Source organism: Oryctolagus cuniculus, chromosome 6, assembly GCF_964237555.1.
Source record: "Oryctolagus cuniculus chromosome 6, mOryCun1.1, whole genome shotgun sequence".
Classification (NCBI taxonomy): Eukaryota; Metazoa; Chordata; class Mammalia; order Lagomorpha; family Leporidae; genus Oryctolagus; species Oryctolagus cuniculus.
The window spans coordinates 93,865,485-93,889,489 of NC_091437.1; the positions used below are offsets into that span (position 1 = coordinate 93,865,485).

A 24,005-nucleotide genomic window follows, 5' to 3' on the forward strand; every position below is an offset into this window, starting at 1 on the left:
TGATTTAAAATATATAGTTTTCTGAATATGGTGTCCAGCTCTTGTGAAGTGTCACTAAACATCTATTCCCTGGGTCTCTGGGTGGTGGTTTTCCTTAAACTAAATAATATGTGCAATGCTAGTCTTTTTCTCCACAAACACATTTCTGGATATTTTGGCTTTTTACATCCTATAAACTACAGCAATAACAAAAACTTGCTACCTCTAAATCTTACCTGGTGGGGTAGGCATTTGGCCTAGTGGTTAAGACACTACTTAAGATGCCCATGTACCATTTCAGAGTTCCTGGATTAGAGTCCTGGTTCCACTCTGGACCCAGCCACCTGCTAATATATATGCTTGGAGGCAGCAGCTGATGGCTCAAGTGGTTGGGTCCTTACAAGCCACATGGGAGACCTGGATTGTGTTCCCAGCTCCCAGCTTTGGGTTGGCCCTGCTCTGGCTACTATGGGCTTTTGGGCAGTGAACCAAAGGATGGGGCTCTCCCTATCTCACTGTTTCTATCTGAAATAAATAAAAATAAGTAAATAAATGAAGCTTTAGAGATGTCTTTCTGTGCTCAAAAAAAATTGAAATTAGCCAAGAACTCTCTCTTTTAAGCAAAAGGGAGCATTTTATTTAAAACACCATGATTATCTTAGTTGGTTTCATTCAGATATTTTTTCACTCCAAAATTCTTCTTAAGGTTCTGTAAAAGATGAATCTTTTTATTTCCCCTTTAGGTTTTATACAATATTTATCATTGAAACCATAAATAGCTTTTTAAAAATGAAAGAACAGTTCCCAGCGTTGAGCCTGTATATGAGTCGTAAACAGGCTTTCTCCTTTGTCATATGGAATTGACAAAACTTGCTCTCTTTACAAAAAAATAATAGTAGCCAGTTCTGAGGCATTCTGACTGTGACCATTTCTGGAGAATTGCAACAGTACCTGTGCTGTTTCTTATTTAACCAATAAAGTGTCACTGTGCTATCAAAAGAGTGCTGGTTGATTGGCACTATTCTTACAATTATTCTCAAGAGATTCTGAATTTTTCCTGATTAATCCCTTTTGTGGAAAAGACTTGAAATGTTTTTTGAGTGAAAATATGGCTCACTTTCAGTCTTAGAATAATTTAATATTTAATTTTCTTTAACATTCATTAAATTTTTCCTTTTTTTTTACTATCTTAGCTTGAATGTTTTCCTGCAATAAAATGTAATAGAAATAAAATAAGCAAGTTCAAGTTGTAATTTAAATATTGCTTTTAATTAAATTCTTCTAAGTAACTTAAATATTTATTCAGTCAAGTAGGTTAATACTACATTGAGTCACATATTGTTATACTGAAGAGAACAAAGAAAACTAGATAAGGAATGTGAAGAGAGACCCAGTTTTAAGTCACTATGACATTATTGTATATCTACCCTACTTTTGCTGAGAACAGAAATTTAATTTGGTAGAATGTCACAGTGTTTTCTTAATTATTATAACAAATAAACATACATAGGGAATGTGTCCTCCCTCTTCAGTTTAGTTTTTAAATACATAACTCATTTTTTTTGTTGCTGATCTCTGTTTCCTATAGTCCTATACATATGTCATATACTTCTGAGATTTGTTTGTATTTATTTGAAAAGCAGAGTTGTACAGAGAAAAAAGAGACAGAGAGTTTAAGAGAGAAAGAGAGATCTTCCATCCACTGGTTCATTTCCCAAATAGCGACAATGGCTGGGGCTGGGCCAGGCTGAAGCCAGAAGCCTAGAACTCCATCCAGATCTCCTACATGGGTGGCAGGAGCCCGGGTACTTGGCCATCATCTACTGTCTCCTAAGTGTATTAGCAGAGAACTGGATCAGAAGCAGAGCAACCTGGACTTGAACCAGCACTCATATGGGATGCTGGTGTCTGGGGCAGTAGCTTAACCCACCGCACCATAAGGCCAGCCCATGCCACATGCCTCTTGGCCAAATTGTTAAATTTACCACTACCAAAAATTTATATTTATATATATATATGTAATTTTGAATTTTAACCAACTTGCTAATTAAAAAATATTATCAAAAACATTTAATGAAAACAGCCATTTAAGAGCATGTAGAAATATTAGTTATATTATAAATTACTTTTAAATAATTGTTCTTATATCGTAGCAATGTTTTAGAGGAGGACTGATCATGCTGCCTATAGATCTTTATAAAAATTAGATCCCATGTCCTCCCTGCCCCCTGAAGCACACACACGTATGTACAACACACACATACAGATACACATACAAATACACACACATACTCTGCTACTCCTTCCATTGTTCTCCTCCAGGCTTTCTGGTTTGAAGTCACAAATTGAAGTGATCTTGCATGAACTTGCATCAATTTTGAAAGAATCTTAGATCCCTTAACTTTCTGTTTGAGCACTCTGGTGCATAATCTGTATCTCAGGGATACTGAAGTCAATAATGCCTGAAGAGCACTTGGCATGTTGCCTAGTACATAAAATTTATTCAATAAGAATAAGCTTACGCTGTCTTTTTTAAAGATGTATTTGTTATTTATTTGAAAGAGTTACAGAGAGAGGAGAGGCAGAGATAGAGTCATATGTTTCACCTGCTAGTTCATTCCACGAATGGCCCAGGCTGGGTCACTCTGAAGCCAGGAGCCTGGATCGCTATCAAGGTCTCCTGTGTGGGTGCAAGGACCCAAGAACTGGGGCCATCTTCTGCTGCCTTCACAGACACCCTTCCCAGATCAGAAGCAGAGCAGCTGGGACTCGGAGTTATAGGTAGCAGCTTAAATTCTTGCACCTCAACACTGGCATTGACCTGGCTGTCTTAATACTGTTATTTAATTCAATCCTTCCTTGATAACCACAATTAGTAGGTACTTCTATTTTCCATATCAAAAGGAGAAACCTGATGATCTCAGATACTGATTAATTTGTCCAAAGTCACATATTAGCTAGTAAAGAGCAGAAACTGCAAGGGTTTTCATCATTAACTTTCTGACTAGTAAAAGTGATTCACATTGAAGTGTGGCTATTGATAGAGTTCTCCTGGAATATTTTCTTTTCACAAAGAACAGCTTGTTCAAGGAAGTGAGCGTGGCATATAGCTGAGAATAGTTCTATCAAGTAGACATCCTTTTATTTCCTGTGTTTATTTACAACCAGAAGTTTGCCAAGCTAGTTCCAACTATCATAATTAATGCTGGAGTCATAAGGAATAAACAAATAGAGAAATCCTTGAATCTAACCCAGAGGTTTGATTTCCTGCACTGAAGTGAATGCAATATGCTTCCACTCAAATCTCACATAATTGTTTTTCTCAATTATAAACCCAGAATACCATTTAAAAAGTTGTAACTTGGCAGTACTCTTCAAAGTTTTATTATTTTCTCAGTGCTGAATCACTTTTCCTCTGTTTGCCCCCAAAATGATAAAAGTTTCTATTAATTTGAGAAAACCATCTTTGAATGAAGTTTAAAAGCTATTGCACTTAGGAGATTTGAAACAAGATTTGTTTTTATCAATTTTGAAATAATCTGTTCAAAATTGAAGTTTGTAAGTGGTAATGGATTTCAAGAGAAAACAATTTACGTTGCAAAATTGGACCCATTAGCATGCCTGAGGCAGGCAGCCTTTCCACAGAAAACTTCCATTTCTAAGCCTCCTGTGATTGATCTCTTCTCTGAAGATTTTTAAATACCACCTCATAAAGTCTAAAGGAAAAAGAAACAGTAAAAATTTTGGTGAAAAAGGAACTCTGTATTACTCAAAAACACTTAGAATTAGTGAGATGCTACATACGTGTTTATTTTTTAACTAAATCAACTCACCATTTGAGTAGAGGTAGTTGTCTCAAATTTCATTTTATCTACACTTTGTACTTATTGTATTAATACTTCTTATCTTAATTAAGTGTATGAAAGAGTGTAACTGATAGGCAGGGAATCAGAAAGGAGTAAGTGAGCTGGAATTTGTGCCAGCCCTGCCTTGTCACTCTGTCTTCTTTGTTACTCCACCTTCCTAGGAAGGAGGAGAGGCCACAATGTCCATGTAGAGAAATCCCAGAAATCTTCCCATATAAGATCCCATGCCATGTGTTTATTCAATTATGGCTCCACCCCCTATTATATAAAAGAGGGTGATAATGTAAGTGGGGCCCTCTTTTGCCCTTGACCATGCTTGAGAAACGTTCTCTGGCTTCCCCTGCCTATCTCTCCTCATAGACAGTTCTCTGGACCATTCACATATCTCTCCATGTAAAGTGACCCACCCTCATGTGTGAATGTATTTCACTTTGTTTTAAATGAATCCTGCTCTCACTTATGCACTGTAAGGATATCTCTGCTATGAATTCTTATCTCTGTGAGAGTAAGAACCTGGATTAAATATTGGAATACCTAGGCCCATATTATAACTATAAATGGACATAACAGTTTCTGTCTTTTTACTCAGACATATGTTAATGTAGTTTTGCCTCTCATACACATATGTGTTTTATATGTGTGTGTGTATGTACAAGGAATTTTCAATAAATTCATATAAAATATGTATTATGAAAAGTCTATGTATGGATTTCAAATATTTTTGGCACCAAAACAGACTTTTAATTCTGTTGTCCCACAATCTTTTTGAAGTACCCATGTATATAAGTAATATATATGAAATTTGAGTTAGATTCACAAAAAACATTGTAAAGGAGGAAAATAATTTTCTCTCTACCTTTCATAGTTGTTAGTTGGGATGGACCTCTGCAGCCAAAGACAGATTAACAAGAGAAAAATTAAAAATTTAATACCATGCATATGTGGGAGACACCCAAGAAAAAGTGAAAAAATTTTCCAAGAGTTAGCTTTGAATGTAGGCTTAAATACAATAGATCCATTCTATCCACGGTTTTTCCTCCTGCAACTTCACTTGCTTGCAGCCACCTGCAGTCTGAAAATACTAAATGGAAATTTCCAGGAATAAAACCTTTGTAAGTTTTGTTTTTTTTTTTTTTTTTAAGTCAGTTCAAGAGGCAAAGAGAGGCAGACAGATGGTTCACTCCCCAAATGCCTGCAGTGGCCAGGACTGGATCAGGCCAAAGTCAGGAACTAGGAACTTAAGCCAAGTTTTCCATATGTGTGACAGGTACCCAACCACTTGAGCCATCACTGCTTCCTCCCGGGCTATTGATAAGCACAGAGTTGAAATCAGGAACCTGAGCTAGGAATTAAACCCAGGGACTCTGAAATGGGATGTGCACATCTTAACTGGTAGAACAAACTCCTCCCTCAGTTCATAAGTTTTAAATTGTATGTCATTCTCACTACTGTGATGAAATCTTGCACTGTTTCATTCCATCCTATGGAGGATGTGAATAATTACTTTGTCCAGAATATTCACACTGTATATACTACTTGCCCATTAGTCATTTATTTGTTCTTGGTTTTAAGATCATTGACTGTTGTGATTAAACAGTTCTCATGTCCAAATGTCTCCTGTTTTATTTAGTATGCCTCCAAAGTGCAAGAGTAGTGATGGTGGCCAGAATTGCTGCATAGTGGGTTAAGCTGCTGCCTGTGATGCCAGCATCCCATATGGGCACCAGCCCGACTCCCCACTGCTCCACTTCCAATCCAGCTCCATGCTAACACACCTAGGAATGCAGCAGAGCATGTCAAGTGGTTGGGCCCCTGATACCCAAATGGGAGAACTAGAAGAAGCTCCTAGTTTCCAGTTTTTGTCTGGCCCAGCCCTGGCCATTATGACCATTTAGGGAGTGAGCCAACTGGTATATGAAGGTCTCTGTCTCTCTTTCTCTGCCTTTCTATCTATCTCCCCCTGCCCTCCCTCCCTCCCTCTCTCTCTCTTTCTCTCTCTCTCTTTCTCTTTCTCTCTCTCTCTCTGTGTCCGCCTGTCTATTCAAATAAATACATAAATAAATCTCTTTTAAAAAAACATGGTAGTGATGCTGGCAATTTAGATATGCCAAAAAAGAAGCCCTAAGGTGCTCCCTTTAAGTGAAAATTCTTGACTTAATATAATGTTAAGAACAAATATTCTACCTGTGAAATTGTAAAAAAGGAAAAAGAAATTTCATGCTAGTTTTACTATCACAGCTAAGAGGGCAAAAGTTATGGCTACAGTGCATGGTCTAACTTCTTAGTTAAGATGGAAAAGGGGCCGGCGCCACGGCTCACTAGGCTAATCCTCCGCCTAGCAGCGCCGGCACACCGGGTTCTAGTCCCGGTCGGGGCGCCGGATTCTGTCCCGGTTGCCCCTCTTCCAGGCCAGCCCTCTGCTGTGGCCAGGGAGTGCAGTGGAGGATGGCCCAGGTGCTTGGGCCCTGCACCCCATGGGAGACCAGGAAAAGCACCTGGCTCCTGGTTCCTGCCATCGGATCAGCGCGGTGCGCCGGCTGCAGCGCGCTGGCTGCGGCGGCCATTGGAGGGTGAACCAACGGCAAAAGGAAGACCTTTCTCTCTGTCTCTCTCTCTCACTGTCCACTCTGCCTGTCAAAAAAAAAAAAAAAAAAAAAAAAAAAAAAGATGGAAAAGGTCTTACGTTTGTGTTTGTGCATATAGGAAAAAACATCATATATCCAGAGTTTGGTACTATCTGCAGGTTCAGGGATGCACTGAGCGTATTGGAAAGTGCCCCTTCTGGTACAGCGAAGTGGCTGTTGCTGTACCATTTTCCACTGGAATAAAGAAGGGAGGCTCTGGGGTAGGTCCAGCTATGGAGAGGTGACCAGGAAAGGCACAAGGTAAACAAGTGTAAGGTTTATTATACAGATCTGAGTTATACCTTCTCCTAAATGTCTCTAGTGACTAAGTCACCCTTCTCTTAGTAGTAACCAGAGGGAGATACCCCTGCAAAGGGAGATGCCATTTAAAGATGTAAATTTTTCCAACAAGAGGCGAAAACTTTGTTTTCAGAGTTTCTCCTGTGTCTACAGTTTCTTAAAATAATTGTAAGGTATATTTTAGGGTACCATATTCTGATCTGCTATGACACATTTTGGGGTTGAATATTTAGGTTTTCCACACTACCTACAAAACTTGTTAGAAATAGAAAAGAGTTTAAGCTAGAACTTTCCTTTGCCTATGTAACAGAGAATCACCAAATGTTTGATATTTATTTTGAGAGCAAAAGGAGAATTTTCATTCATTTTTGCACTATGTTTCTTGCATATGTGTTCATATTTGGTTCTGTTTGTTACATTTAGTAATAGTCAATAAGATTAGACTAAATGTGGAGAAATTGAGTTATGGAATTGTGTGTATATTTACTTGTTTACACAGCGTTGGAGAGCATGGAAGGATATTATTATAGGGACAATGTTTCAGTGGAAGAATTCCAAGCTCAGATAAATGCAGCCTCATTGGAGAAGGTCAAACAATACAACCAGAAACTCAGGTATGTAACAGACAAGGTTGATTTTTTTCATTGACATATTTGACAGGAAAGAGTGAATGAAATTTCTGGTATAATTCATTATTGTAGATTATTAATGATGATATTTGTTTTGATATGTCTTCTTATGTAGGGTGTAATATTTCAAGTGTTCTAATGGCTGTACTGTTTCCAAATAAAATTAATTAATACAAAATATTTTGAATATTTTCATACTAATATTTTAATTTTTTAAATAAATAAAAGAAGGTGATGAACTATACGGTAGATTATTTCCAGGAAAAAGAAATGATTGACATATGCTGTGGTGCTGCCCCTGAGAGAGGTCACTGGATTAAGGGTAACATAGGTTCTTAATGTACCAGGCACAGCTGCTGGCCTCACATAGAGAGGGCATACTCAGTGCATGATATGACAGGCCATGTGCTGGGGTTTGGAAAAATAGCTGCTCTTGAATACATAGATTACTGATTACATTTTATTATTTTCCCCTAAAAATAGTGTTACTGGTATCATGGTAAATGACAGAGAAATTTAACAACACAGGGAAATGTTGTCGTAATTTAAACACTGTAATTTTCTTTTTTTTAAGGTTTACTTATTTTACTAGAAAGAGTTAGAGGGAAGGAGGGAGGAAGGAAGGGAGGGAGAAAGAGAGAGAGATCTTCCATCAGCTGGTTCACTCCTCCAGATGGCCAAAATGGCCAGGGTTGGCCCAGACCAAAGCCAGAAGCCAGGAGCTTCATCAGGGTCTCCTAAGAAACCTGAACTTAAGAAACTTAGCATTTAATCTCATGAAAAATCTTTCTATTGACAACTCTGTCTGATAAAATTTATTCTTAGGCTATCTTTGAAATACAGATAGAAAATTAAAGCATTCACACAGAGCACATGGCCCTGAGAATACAACCCTAGACTCCTCTTTGATGAGAGTTGTAGTCCATTGCCACAACATCCTATCTCCTTGTCTCCAAAGCCAAGGTTATTGTGACCTCTTCTGGACTTGCTTCCAGATAATAATTTAGAGCACATGTCTTCTCGTCACTCTCCTGCTCAGAGAACTTTGCTGACTTCTTGCTGTTCTCCATGACAGTGAAGATCTCTCTTGACTTGCTCCAAGATGTCTTTCCTCTACCTGTGCATCAACAAAGCCATGTTCTATTTCTCATCATGCACTTCCCTGCCCCCTTTCATGCCTCTGTGCCCGTCATTAGCATCATCTTATCTCCTTGTGATTCAGTATCTGCCTTTGGGATGGTCTCCTTCATAAAATAGCTTTCTTTATTTGGAGGCTGGGGTGAAGCTTGGGCCCTCGGTTTTTCAGAACCTCCCTCAGAGATTGTCACGTGCAGGCAGAAGTGAAGACCGATCTCTCCACTTCAGAAGTTCTCAAAGATGGACTCTTGACAGACAGCATTAATGCTGTGTCCTCTGTGAACCTGCTGAAACTCTCGGTAGGAATCAGCAGTCTGTGCTGTAACAAAGCCTTCCTGGTGATTCTTAAGCTCAGATTTCAAACCACTGTCGCAGGCCTAAATGACCATAAGGTGTGTTGTCCAGGCATTCATTTTACGTTACTTATGGTTATTATAAGATTCAGTGTTTCTCCTTTATAAAAGTGATGTGTATAAATTTGTCATCTTCTTTATTCTAGTGTGTGCTCTTTGAGATGAAGAATAAATTTATCTTGGTGTCCCCATTGTGTTTTTTTTTTAAAGTGTTTTACATAAGCAGCTCTCCATGAGTGTGTACTTAGTTGCATTAGAATTTAGATATACTTTAAGATGATGGCAGTTGGGGAATCATTTCCAAACAGTTACACAGTTTCTGATGTTCTGCAGTACAGTAGGGTTGCTTTGTTCACAACCATTTATTACATGTTTTATAAAGAACTACAAGAGAGGAGTTTGAAGGCTCTCAACACAAAGAAATGATAAATGCATAAGGAAAATGGAAATGCTGATTGCTCTGGTTTGATCATCACACTTTGTGTCCATGTACCAATTTATCATACTGTATCCTATAAATATGTGAAAGCATTACATGAATTTTAAAAAGAATTTTTTAAATTATAAAAATGCTTAAATGTAACTAGCAGAGAAGTGGAAATGTAAGAAACCGTTCATACCCCATTCAGCATTTTTCTTATCTAAGCAGAAATAGGATGTATACTCATATAAAATGGATACCTGAGAAAATGTTTATTAATGATTCTTCATTAAGGAAATAGCACACATATCAATTACCTGTTATCTTCCTCTTCTAAGAGAATTTTATAATGTGTCTTTCCTGGAGAAAGCATTTTTAAAAGCACAACCTCCTCAGTACAAATGGAGTTCCCTTGTCAGCAATTACCTGGGATGTATCTCATTGCATATTAGATTTCCTTTGCACAGGAAGGCCATTATCTTCCAGTACTTCCAATGATGCCTCTCTTCCTGCTTATTTCTTGGATGAAGTGTTGATTTCTTCTTGAATTTTTCCGATTGCTCTGTAACCACAAATATTCCCTCTAAACTGCCCTGGGCAATCCAGTCTTTGTTTTCACAGCCTCAAGCCAACATTCATGTTTCTTTAAAGGAACATTTACTACCAACCTTGAAAAGAAACCCTCCGAGGATGTGAGTCTTCTCCATAGAACGCTGCTGTCTTTTATACACTTTCATTTGAAACCACTCTTTTTTTTTTTTTCAACTTTTATTTAATAAACATAAATTTCCAAAGTTCAACTTTTGGATTATAGTGGCTTTTCCCCCAATAACCTCCCTCCCACCCTCAACTATCCCATCTCCCTGTCCCTCTCCTATCCCATTCTTCATCATGATTCATTTTCAATTATCTTTATGTACAGAAGATCAACTTAGTATATACTAAGTAAAGATTTCAACAGACTGCACCAACATAGACACACAAAATATAGAGTACTGTTTGGGTAGTAGTTTTACCATTAATTTGCATAGTACAACACATTAAGGACAGAGATCCTACATGGGGAGCAGGTGCACAGTGACTCCTGTTGTTGATTTAACAATTGACACTGTTATTTATGAAGTCAGTAATCACCTGAGGCTCTTATCATGAGCTGCCAAGGCTATGGAAGCCTCTTGAGTTCACCAACTCTGATCTTATTTAGACAAGGCCATATTCAAACAGTAAGTTCTCTCCTCCCTTCACAGAAAGGTACCTCCTTCTTTGATGGCCTGTTCTTTCCACTGGGATCTCATTCACAGAGATTTTTCATTTAGGTCATTTTTCTTGCCAGGGATTCCAATTCAATCCCATCAAGGTGTCATGTACCAGTGCCATCTTACTTGTTAAAGTTTTCACTTTAAGTTCATAATTGATCAAAAAGATAGGATTAAGTGTCAAAGGAATTACATAAATAAGACCAGTGTCTGAAATAATAATTATGAATTAAAAAGGAGAGAATGATCCTACATAGGAAGCAGGATACACAGCAGACTCATAGAATGGCAAATGCTCTAAACAGCACTCTGGCCTGGGAATCAGCCCTTAAGGCATTCGCATCTGGCTAAAAAGCCCATGAGAGTTTCGCAGGCATGGAAAGCCAAGACATTGTCAAAAGAAACCACTCATTTTGAACATTAGTTTGTTGCTTTACTAACTGGACTTCAGAAAATGCCTATTCTTCAGCTGTACAAACAACAAACAAACTCTTTAGTGAATTTTTTTATTAGAAAGTATTCTTTAGATTACAAGTTTCAGAACTAACTCAAACTGCTATAAGCAAAAAAATGTATTGGGCTGGCGCCGTGGCTCACTTGGTTAATCCTCTGCCTCAGGTGCTGGCATCCCATATGGGTGCCCGGTTCTAGTCCTGGTTGCTCCTCTTCCAGTCCAGCTCTCTGCTGTGGCCCGGGAAAGCAGTGGAGGATGGCCCAAGTGATTGAGCCCTGCACCTGCATGGGAGACCAGGAAGAAGCACCTGGCCCCTGGCTTTGGATCTGCACAGCACTGTGGCAGCCATTTGGGGAGTGAACCAACGAAAGGAAGACTTTTCTCTCTGTCTCTGTCTCTGTCTATAACTCTACCTGTCAAATAAATTAAAAAAAATTTAAAAATGTATTGGCTTGTGTCACCAGGAGATCCCAGGGCTCTGGCTGCTTCAAGCACAGATAGATCAGGGGGATAATAGGCCTACAAGGTGTTATTTCTTTCTCCATCTGTTGGTACTCCTATCTGGGTGGGCTTCAGTCTCAAGGTCATTTCTCATGTAGGTAAAGATGGTCGCTGTGGATTGGTGTTAGATTCTCAGGAGAGTTAGTCCCCCTGCTCCAGAGCTCAAGCAGAGTACATGGAGATGCATCCATTAGCCTGACCTGGGCCATCTGCCCTCTCCTGGGTGGGTTCAGCATCACAGAAGACTAGCGAACCATCAGGAAGAGTAAGGGTAAGGATGCTGGACACGAGAAACAAAGGAACCCATTCCAGTTACGGGGATTGCTCCAGTACAGCAAGGAACAGGTGGAAGTGGTTTTCTACTTAAAAGGAATGATAGGGACAGGCGTTGCAGTGCAATGAGTTAAGCCAATGTTTTCTGACACCAGCATCCCATATGTGTGAGCTGATTCCAGTCCCAGCTCCTCTGCTTGATGCAGCTTCCTGGTAGTATACCTGGGAAGCAGTGGATGATGGCTCAAGTACTTAAGTTCTTGCCTCCCACATGGGAGACCTTGATGGAGTTCCTGGCTTCAGCCTGGCTCTAGCTGTTGTGGGCATTTAGGGAGAGAACCAGTAGATGGAAGATCTCTCTCTCTCTCTCTCTCTCTCTCTCTCTCTTCCTTTTCTGTTTTTTTTTTCTCATTGTCACTCAGCCTGCAAATAGACAAATAAATTTTTTTTTAATTTTTTTCCAAATAAAAGAACACATCAAGAGTCACAGTGCTCTAAGTTATGTAAATTGTTTAAAAAACCCAGTGAGGGTAGACACTGAGGAGTAGCAAACTTAGCTGCCACTGGGAAAGCCTTCACCCCATATCAGACTGCTGGTTCAACAAGTCCTGGCTACTCTGCTTGTGATCCAGCTCCCTCCCTCCCATCTTCCCATCCTTCCTTCCTTCCTTCCTTCCTTCCTTCCTTCCTTCCTTCCTTCCTCTGTTCCTTCCATCCTTCTTTCCTTCCTTCTTTAAAAAAAAAACCACGATTTATTTTATTTGTTTTGAGAGGCAGAGTTACAGAGAAAAAGAGAGGGACAGAGAGAGAGATCTTCCATCTGCTGATTTATTCCCCAAATGGCCGAAATGGCCAAGGTGGGGGAGCCAGGAGCTAAGAGCTTGCTTTGGGTCTCTCACGTGTATGGCAGGGGCCCAAGGATCTTTGCTATCCAGCACTGCCCTCCCAGGCACATTAGCAGGAAGTTGGATCAGAAGTGGAGCAGCTGGGACTCAAACCAAAGTCCAGATTGCATGTTGGTAACCCGCTACAGCACAGTGCCAGCCCCCCAGCTCCTGGCCATTGCTGGCATTTGGAAAGTGAACTAACAGATGGAAGATCTTATTCTCTCTCTTTCTCTGTCTCTCTCTGTCTTTCTCACTTTCTGTCTCTGTCACTCTGTCTATTCTAATTAATTAGCTAATTAAAGAAATAAAAGAAAAATGCAATAAGTTCCATATTATTATTGATTTTAAACATTTATCAAAATAATAAATGTTAAAAGCAGGGTTTAAATAAAGGACTTCTGTATCTTAATATCTGTATTTTGGTAATATTTTAGGCTATTTCAGTGAATGCAGTGAGCACCTACAATGTAAACAAATTCTCTGTTAGTAAGATTTGCTGCTCCCCACTGCTCTGATTTTGTACCATCAGTTATTCGTTCATCTAGTGTACATAAGGGTTCCATTCTTGTGAAAATAGAAAAGACAGAAGTGAACAAGTAAAAAAATGCATAAGCAAAGATTGTCAGATAGTGAAAAATGCCATAAAGAAAATATAATAACAGCTGATAAAGAGGAGGTTGGCAGTTTTGAGGGCATAGTTGGGGGTGAAATTTGAACGTTAGTGTAAATCACAAGTCAGCCTTGCCAAATCTGCAGGAGATCTTTGCAGACATTTCAAGGCAATACAAGTCGTGGAGCAGGTTTTCATGTTTGAAGAAGACACAGAAAGACAGTGGGATTCTAGCATGTTGAGAAGAGTGAGAGAATATGGGCAGAGGCCTGTAGGTCATCATAGGAGATTTGGATTTCATTGTAAGTACAGTAGAGAAGCCATTGGAATGATTTTATTGGATTACTGAAATCCATCTGCATTTCTTACATCAGTTGCAGATAATACAAAAATAGTTACAGATTCCACAAGACAGTGGTAAAGCAAGCCCAAGCCTACTGGAAGATCCGACCCTTCCTCTTCCAATGTCCTGTAAGACTACACACTAACCTGTGCTTCTGGAGAGACTTTGTCCCATTCATTGGGGTCCTGACATGAGTTTTTTGAAGACTCCCTGGTTTAGTTGTCACCCCTGGGGAATGAAGCTGAGGCAGCAGAAATGTTGAACAATTGTTTTTGAGTTATAACCTCCCTCCTGTGCCAAATGAGACAGAGTTCTTGATTGATTTCCCTCTGGTTATTAAAGAGTAACAGCTTGTGACACAGAACTTAGGATGAAGGGCATTGTTGCTCCTGCCTTCAACCAGTCTCACTCTGTGTTATTTTCTTTTTGTTCTACCTAATTCTGTCATTTCCATCAGCTTCATTTTTTTTTTTTTGTCCTGCATAAAGGTAATTCATCCATGTTCATGCCTCCTGCTTTTGGCGAGAAAGCACCGTGGGGACCCATGAGGTCCTTTGTAAGTGTGAACAGTGCTCCCTGTATCAAAGTTTGCTTTTCTGTTTCAGGAACCTTGATTATGACTTCTTAATATACTGCTTTGATTATGAAGTAAAGAGTAAAATAAAACAGAAAAATCAAATGGAAATAAACTGTTTATTAGTTACTGAGGTCCATTATTACATTTGTGAATTGATGGCTCCCTACTTAATTTTTTGTGCTTACATTTTTGGGTATCTAAATGTAAGTTCAACATCTTTACAAGAAGGAAACAAGAAAAGTATTCAAAACAAACACTATCTTTAGTTATCTTTAGCTTTTATGGATAGATAATGGTACATTTTCTTTTAAAAAGCTTTTCCGTATTTATTTTTATTTTCATTCTATTTAAAAGGCAGAGAGACACAAAGAGAGAAAGAGGCACAGATGGAGAGAGATCTTCTCTCCACCACTGTAGTCCATAAATGCCCACGATGCCCAGTATGAGCCTAGCCAAAGCCAGGAGAACTGGCAACTTTTAACTTGTTCTCCCACATGGGTGGGAGGCGACCCAAGTGCTTGAGCCATCATCTGCTGCCTCCCAGGTTGCAGTGTCCTGGAAGCAGATTAGCTAAAACTCGAGCCAGGCACTTAGATATGGGGTGCAGGCATCTGAAGTGGGGATTTAGCTACAGCAACAGATGCCATCCCTTAAAGTTTTTAAAACGTCAAATATACTTTAGAAGGAAGATAGGGAATTTATTTACATTAAAAAGAAATATTACACAAATGATCTCAGAGCCATATGTATATTTTGGATACTCTTTTCAGCTGAGAAATGTCTGGCCAGAAGGATGTGTTTTTACTACTCCCATGATTTCACCTCTGTGAAATCTGTCACTTCTGCAGGAAAAAATATGTTAATGAATATGCTGTCCTGACGCATGATGAATATGAAATATGACACAGACGTACTTCCTGCCACTTCAACATCCTTTAAGTGCTACTGTGAAAGAGCACAGACAAATGAAGGCACAATGGGACATCAGCATTTATACCTTATCCCAGTTCTAGACTTAGATCTGCAACACTCAGAGTCCTCTGCTCATCAAACACTGCTCTCCATTCCTTGATTGGATAGCAACAGTGTATCCACAGTTAAGTGGAAGATTTTGGATCTGTGTAAACTATATTAAATCTATGAGTATGGGTTTAATAATAAAATTGGGGAACAAGAACAAGAGAATGAAAAGAGTGAGATAGAGTGTGAGTTAGCATATAAAAAATTCTTTTGCCTTTAAATTGTTTTGCCATAGAGAACTACAGCTTTTAGAGTTAAATGATGTGACTTCTTTTTAAATTAGTCAGAAACATCCCAGACTTGTTTTTTATCTCCACTATAGCAGGTTCGTATTTTTTCATTCTTTCAGCAGACTTTCTTTTTTTGTAGTCTAGGAGGTATCTGTAGTTCATGTCCTCTAAGACTAGCTATAAACCAAATGTGTATATTCTGTTTTCAAATTGGGAATGCAGAGTTGTCAACATTATAAATTTTTGTCGCATGGAAACAGTATTCTTCCATAACAAAAGAAATAGCTAAGTCTACAAAGAATGTGAATTTGTTTATAAAGCGTAAAAGTTTTGTAGAGTTCTTATGTATTAAATATGTAAAAGATCACCATTTACAAAATAAAAGTTATGCTTAGGTGCCAATTTCTCACACAAAATAAAACTAAAGGGACTGCTGTACAAATATTTTTCACCAAATTCTGTGTGCTTACCAAGTACCATGGACAGCACCTTGTTTTGTGACACAGCAATAGATAAGATTACTACCTGCCAAGAACATTTTCTCTGTGGATTATGAAGAATACTAAACAAAATTTCACTAACAATTTCTAGAAATATGTGTGATTAATTATGTATGTAGGATCTAAGCTGCCATACATGTGTACAAGTAGAGAATCAGCCTTAATTGGGTATTAGATGGTGGAAGTGATGTTTAAGCTGGCATAATTGTGTAAGGGAGGAGATTGGAGATAGAAATTTAAGGAAGCAAGGTTATCTCTTGCAAAGGGAATAGCACTGTGAAAATACTAAAGGAGAAAGGAAAAGTTACAGGTATTATGAGGCTAGAATCAAGAATAAGAAGGAAATTGGGCAGACCTGTCAACAGAATCAGCGAAGCCCCTGATACTTCCTTTAACATCTGGTTGTTCCTCAACTTCTCACTCAGCCCTCACTGAAGACACTCATTATCTCCATTTCTGTTTGCTGTGAGAGTGTAATTATTTAAGATCCATCTGAAATTTGTCTTCCTGCAGGAAGCCTTCAGTTATAGCCCCAGCTGGAATTAATAATTCTTCTTTAAAACCTACCATCTTTTTTGGATTCATTTTTTTTACTTGTGAGTTATTTCCTTGCCTTCCAGCCCTAGTTCCACATTGTGCTTGGAAATTTGTAAGATTAAAACTATTTGAATTGGAAATCAGAGTAATTGTAATACAGTGGCCATTTTTATGATATTATAATTTTATTGAATTTATTCCAGTATCTAGTCTATTTCACTTAATATCCAAAAACTTCCAGGCCGTTTGAAGGGTGCAGATGCTGACTCTGTTGGAGACCTCTCAAGAAAATTCATCAGCATTGCCAAGGTTCATAAATTTCACATGAGACAAGAGCAGATAAAGTTGAAATTGTAATGACACCTTGAGAGCAGCATCTCTCTTCTTTATTTGAAAGAAATACTATAATTCCATTAAACCCCACCACCATTGCATTACTGAGAATGTGGTATAGCTGCATATACATTTATTCATGTAATTTTATTTAATTTGCCTGGACTGCATTAATTATTATTTGAATTCAGACTAATTAATTTGCCCTTGAGAAGATGTAATTGAAACTAATACTTACTTCATTTTTCCCTGAAAGGGATTTTAAATGAAATTGATAAGTAAGGACAACAAATGAGCATAGAATTACTTAACTATGCATTTTCACATTTTTTGTGATGAATCCTTCATTGTGATAATATTTATAAGGATGAGTAGTTGTTCTGACTGACAAGGATCAGCAAATAAAATCATCTTCATCTACAAGGCATCCTTTGAAACAGTCAGCTCCATCTTGGTGTTAAGAAAAGCTATTGTTTTCTGTCTCAAAGGTAAGAAAATCTATTATTTTCACCAAAGCAAAGAAAAAATCAAAGCAAGTACTTTGTGCTCAGAATTTCCTTTGCAATAAATGAGAGCTGCAAGTAGCAAAGACAAATAAGCACATCCTGAAAAATCAGTTAGGGAAATATACTCTGTGAGGAAAAATTGTCAGTGCTTTTGGAAACAAAATTAGCATTTATTTTTAACTCTGCTGACTTTTCTGTCTGGTCACTAGGACAGTCAACCTTAAAAATATATTCAAGGTATCCTAGTCAAGCAACTTCCTTTGGTGATTTTTTTATTGCTTTTCTTCAGTTCCTTTTTGGTGACATTTCAGGCTTCTTTTGTTTTGTGGATGTGCCACAAAATTATTGTAAATTATCTTTCAAAGCTGTACTCCTACCTACCTCAGTCAGGAAATTTAGCTTGGGCCCAGGGATTTTGATATAAAAAATGTGACTTTTGGTTAGAAGAATGTACTGAATATTGTTGTACTAAAACTCATGATTGTGTGCAGAACAGAACATTGGGTTTGCGAAATTAGCTGCCTGGTTAGATGAACCATCAACTTCAGCTGAAGGGCAAGGTTCTATCTCACATAGATTCAAATCTGTGAAACACTGTTAGTCATTAAAGAAAAAAATCAAACACAATTTGGCTTGGTTTTTGGTATTGCAACCAGAAGGAGTCCAATTTCTATTGTTTTAGCTAGTTTTTCGCCATCGTTCCTAGCACATCTCAAACATTGTCCTCTCCCTGTGACTGAGATCATCCCACCTTCCCTAAATTAGTCTTTCTTTTTAATATTGTGTTATATGCCCCTATTGTGGAATGTATCCTATCATGCATTATGCTCTCTTTTATGTGTGCCTGTTTCTCTTTTGCACCTTACTTTTTGGCTTTTGTCTGCACTTGTTGACAAGGCGTCTACTAATAGAAGATTCATACATGCTTGTTTGTATGCAAGTGCCAGATTTTTCTGAGAATGGGTGAGACTCTGATGTCAAGGTTGAATGAATCTTCCCAGCTGCTCACATTCTGTGTTGGGAGCTATTCCTTATTATTCAGTAATAGTTATTGTGCTCTTAGATGCCAGTACGGGAGTGTTCACAATCTTGGGGAGAAGGAAATGAATCAGACAGCATTCCCTTAGTCATCTTAAAAGAGGAAGAATACATGCAATAAGCAGGTTAATTAGAAATAACTCCGCTAAGAGCCATGGCAGGGATTGCAGGATGCCCAGAGAACACTTCTGAGAGATGGGCGATGTTTCTGAGAGATGAAGCCAGTAGGGGGCCAGGTGGAGGAGAAGAGCAGAGCTGTTCCAAAGGGCAGAACACATGCTCAAGGGCTCTGCTGAGCCATAAATGACAAGGAAGGGTGGAAAGCGAAGCAGGAGGGTGAGCAGCAGTAGGCACATAGGACCTCAGATGCCAGCTGAGGAGCTTAGGTTAACCTGTCTGAAGGGACTTAAAGATTTTGTGGAAAAATGCAATTAAAGATAAGTTTATTTTTGGTGCAAAAAATTGTTGAAATCCATGCACTGTTTTTTTCCCCTCATAATACACATTCTCCATGAACTTTCTGAGACCTGTCATAAGTGAGATAACTTGCTGTGATCTGTAAGTGGGGATGGCCAGAGGAGGGGCATGCCTTTCAAAATGTGCACTCTAGTGCTACCGCTGAGGACAAATCAAGGACAAATTAGCAGGGAGGACAAGACTAGAGTCAGAGTGACTGGTTAGGAATTCTAAAATAGTTCAGACCGGTAATAATAAGAACTCTAATTAAATAGAAATGGGGATGGAATGGAATGAAAGGCAAAAAGGACTAAAGCAGATGGCGTCTTACTGTTACTTGAAAGCAACAAGAGAGTATCTCAGAGTCTGTGACTCAAGCTCAGTAGTGTATTTTTGGCCTTACAGTGAATGTACCTGATGAAGTGTTCACATTGTCAGGGAGAAGGATTCATCTGCACCAATTTTAAATATCATTTCAATAAATTATCAACTGTATTCTTTGTATCAAATTCCAAACTGAAGTATGAAAATATGTACTATATAAATTTATAGGACATGCATTTATAACTGTATAAGAATTATTATATGATTAGATATAAGGTATTTTAATAGAATAAAGCTGAACTTATAATATTTTCATTAAAGTCTATTCTATATTAAAATATTTTAATCATGCAAAATTGAAAGACTATATAGTTCTATTCCATTCACAGCATATTTCACACAACTGTGAACCTGTTAATATTTTAAAAGCTTCTTGGGCATGCTTCAGTTTGAGTAAACTTTGAACTTCATCTTAATATATCAGTGGAATCACATGTAAAATTAGATACATTCAGAAAACACAATGGAAGATGACAGGTGAAACAATCCCTTAGTAGTCTCAAGGAATATGTTTTTAGTATATTGAATATGAGATTTATTCCATTTCTTATGAGCCAAATGGGAAAAATCAGAACTACGCTTAATAGGCCAAAGGATATTTCAATCATGGGAAGTTCGGTTGGTTTAGGGAAAATAAGAAATTTTTGCTGTGAGATGACTGAGAAGAAACAGATTAATAACATGGACTTGCTTGCTATGTAATGTATTGGGAGGTAAAGAGTTGACCAAACTCTGAGTCCATTTCCACTTTCCCATTGATGAGCTAATGACTTTGGGCAAGTTGTCAGTGTCTCTAAGTATGCTTCCTATATGTCCATTGAAGCTAGTGATACTACCTGGACTATCAGGAATACTAGCCATGAGGAAGCATTTTCAGCCTTCAGTCTTTACCTAATAAATAGAATACTCATCACAGAGATTTGTATCTGAAAATGAGCTTCATGGGAGGTGGTTTTCATGGGCTTCCTGAAAAGCAACTTAGAGAACAAAATTAATATCAAGAGTTTCTCTAAGCTTGTTCTTGAGGCAACTGGTCTCACTACCCAGCGGTGAAAGCATAGAAAAACTTGCTTAAAACAGCTCGGCAAAATTGATCTGGAAGAGCCTTCAAGTTCCTGAGAATCATGCAGCTACTACATTATGATTTCACAGCAGAAAACTAGATGAGGACAGAGGCAGTTGAAAACATGATCCAGACGTTTGAACAGCTCCAACTGTGCTTCCAGTCCTGGAGCTAGACCCAAGAGGGTGAGATGCCAAAATCTGCTATGGACAACAGTGCAGAAAGCTAGCCAAGAACCTCCAATGGGAGTACTTGCAAAAGGAAATTTTTATGTAATGTGTAATTGAAGACTAATTGAAAAGTACCACATTTAGATCTGTCTGTCTTTACTGTGAATGCTACTGGGTACTGTAGGTAGTTAATATATTAAGAATTGCTACTAAAGTTATTTTTGTTCTATAATCAAAAATAAAAGTTATGACTAGGATAATCATTCCCCACTTTTAACATCTTTACATATACTTTGTACAAACACTGTACATACCAATATTTGAAGGTTTTAGGGGCCAGTGTAGTGGGCTAAGTAACCACTTGCGATACTGCCTTCCCATATCAGCATGCAGGTTGGAGTCACGGGTGTACTATTCTCAGTCCAGATCCCTGCTAATAATACACCTGGGTAGGCAGCAGTTGATAGCCGAAGTTCTTGGAACCCTTCCACCCATGTGAGAGATCAGGACGGAGTTCCTGCCTCCTGGCTTCAACTGGGCCCAGACCTGCCGTGGCCATTTGGGGAGTGAACCAGCAGACAGAAGATCTTTCTCTTTCTCTCTCTCTCTGTCTCTCTCTCTCTTTTTGTCTTTCCCTCTCTGTCACTCTGCCTTTCAAAAACATAGATCTTAAAAAAAATAAGATTTTAATGTGAGAAATTAGTGGTTTCTTGCTTGGTAATCTATCTAGGTTGGAATGTATAGCATGATTTTCAGGGAAAAATGTACATCTAAACTCTGTCCATGTTTGTTTTAGTGAGCCTCCTGATAGCAGAAAACTAATCTCACAGAAAAAATATTGGCTGGAAAGGAAGAAGAGATTTAAATGTAGTTTCTTAACAAATCCAGTGAAATTGTATTTATACCTGTAAATTACAGATAAAAAGTACCAATTTTACTTGATTATTGCTTTTAAAGTTCAGATTAACAGTTAAAATGATTATAGTAGCAATAAGTTTTAAATAAAAAAGGTTATGTTTGCAGTTTAAAAAAAGGATTCTATTTATTTGGGTGGCAGAGTTAGAGAGAGAGAAAGAGAGAGATTGATTTTTATCCACTAGTTCACTCCCCAAATGGCTGCAATGGCCAAATGTTGGACCAGGCTGAAGGCAGGATCTTGGAACTCCATCTGGCTCCCTTACGTGCATAGCAGAGGCTCAAGTACTGGGAGCCGTCTTCCACTACTTCTTCAGGCAAATTAGCAAGGAGCTGGAGGAGCAGAATTGCCAGGACTTGAACTGGCACTCACTAAAAATGCCAGCATCAGAGGCAGCAACTTAACCCACTGCATCACAATGCCAGCCCAACTGTTTAAAATTTTTGTACACTTTTGGCTTATTATTGGCAAACTGACATTAAAACATTGCTTAATGTGATCTGGTTCTACGGTGCATTATTACTGTGCAAGTCATAGCACAGGGGACTTGTCAATAAGACAAGTGCTGTTGAATGCTGGCATATTGGAACAGTGTAAATTGTAGTACAGTCTCTAGGTCCTCACAATTCTTTACTTCATTCTGCTAGCCATATTTTGAGCAGTACTAAGCCAGAGGACATAACTGGGGTTAAAGAAAAAAAAAGTGCTGATGGTTGGCCTAGTATTGAAGTCCCTGGTCAGGATGTCTGCATCATGTATCTGAGTGCTGGCTCCTACTTCTGGTTGCCTGCTAATGTAAATCCCAGGAGGCAGCAGTGATAGATGAAGTAGTTGAGCTCCTGTCACCCACATGGGAGACCTGCGTTGAGTTTCTACCTCCCAGCTACAGCCCAGCCCAGTCTCTCCGATCTCAAGCTTTTGGGAAGTCAAACAGCAAATGAAAGTACTGTCTCTCATTCATTTATTCATTCATTCTCTCTCCCTTTCCTTCTCAAATTATAAATATATATATATATATATATATATATATATATATTTGCTGCCAAGAGATAGAGCTTTTGATTTTTACGTATTTGTGTACATTCTCTCAAAAAGGAAGGTAGTTGTAAAGTGAACTGATGGCAGATTTTGAAGGAGGGAAAACAAACTTGCCTTGGGCCTGGGTAAAGAAATGCCTTTAAAAGTGACATTACAATCAGGCCCACATGAACGTAGAAAAGCATGTGTAGCAGGGCTGTTGATATGAGAATGCAAGCTCTCTGATGGAAGGAGCTTTGTCTCCTGTTCACTGCTGTTTTCATAAAATACAGAGGCTTACTTTGTAGCTTAGTAGAGGATGCTCAAATAAATATTTATTGAAGTAACTGGATGGAAGATCGTGTCTTTATATACAGAAATCATAGTGTGGAATGAGTATTTTTTTATTCTTGTAATCTTGTTGAATGCCACAAGGATTTAAGGAGGGTTAGAAATATTTTTACAGTTTATCAACAGTAAGTATAAACAGAAAATTTTAAATCTCACAGCATTTACTTTTTCATATCTATCTACTATAAGGTAGCAGAATCAATGATAAATTTAAAATATGCTCTTTCTTTCTCTCTCCCCACCCTCCCATTCTCTTACCTCCTGCCCCATCTGTTTCCTTCGTATCTACCTTTTCTTCTTCTGTGTTCACCTTTCACTTGGCCTTTCCTTATCCATTCAATTACTGCTCATGTGTGCTGAGAAATCTCTTAATTATTTCTTGTACCTTCCCTGTACTCTAGAGAATTAAGTAGCTTTGCACAGATTTAAATTTTGTGATCAAACTGAAACATTCGTTTTCTGACCCTTAAGATTCTCCTTATGCTTTAAAAATTTTTAATTCCTTTTGCCTGAGTAATACCTGCTGTCCTATTGTGCTCACTACTGGAATTTTCCTACTCTTGCTTTTCCTCCCCTCCTCACCCTTCCAAAACTACAGTGTTGAATCTTTGCAGGTCAATATTATCTTACTCTCACCATTTCATCCCCAGCACCTGGCATTGTGCCTAACTTGTGAATTGTGTTTTTTTTTTTTGTACACATAAGTATGATTTAATCACATATTTGAACAAGAATTTTACTGTAAATTAGATAAGAAGTTGAACATAAGAGATATACAGATAGATAGACATAGCAAATAGTAAGTTATTTCTAAAAGACCTAAAGTCAGATAACTATATTACACAAGACTAAACTCATTGGCCACGGAACAAAAATTACAATTCCAACTCACAGGATTGGAGGTCATTCTTTATTGATAAACCTTTACACTAGAATTAGAAATGTCAGTAGAAAAATAAAATTTTAATAAATTTTGTCATATAAAATCTGATCATTTTAACTGTAGCATTTGTAAAATAACCTAATACAAAAAGTTAGTCTCAACCAGCCTTACAGAGTTCACAGAAAAGACTTACAAGTTTGTAATACTTTCTGCAAGTGGGTCATGGATGGCACTAGGGCTTCCCATTCCAGGAAAAGTTTCCTCAGGGGAGCTGGTATGTGCTGCAGTGTGATAAGCACTGAATTCAGATCAGAGCACTTGGGAAAGACACTGGAATCAAAAGCCAACATACCACTGAAAACTAAAAGAGAAAAATAGAAGAAACCATAAG

The 24,005-nt window shown here is 38.2% G+C and overlaps 1 protein-coding gene across 2 annotated transcripts in view; it reads left to right on the forward strand.

Annotated features, from left to right (window-relative positions):
* Nucleotides 1-24,005, forward strand: part of PREX2 (phosphatidylinositol-3,4,5-trisphosphate dependent Rac exchange factor 2) — a 326,634-nt gene that overhangs the window by 230,433 nt on the left and 72,196 nt on the right. For both annotated transcript variants that reach the window (XM_017341384.3, XM_002710460.5), the window contains exon 35: nucleotides 7,269-7,383. In XM_017341384.3, the coding sequence (XP_017196873.2) occupies nucleotides 7,269-7,383 (115 nt within the window). The remainder of the gene's footprint in view (nucleotides 1-7,268; nucleotides 7,384-24,005) is intronic.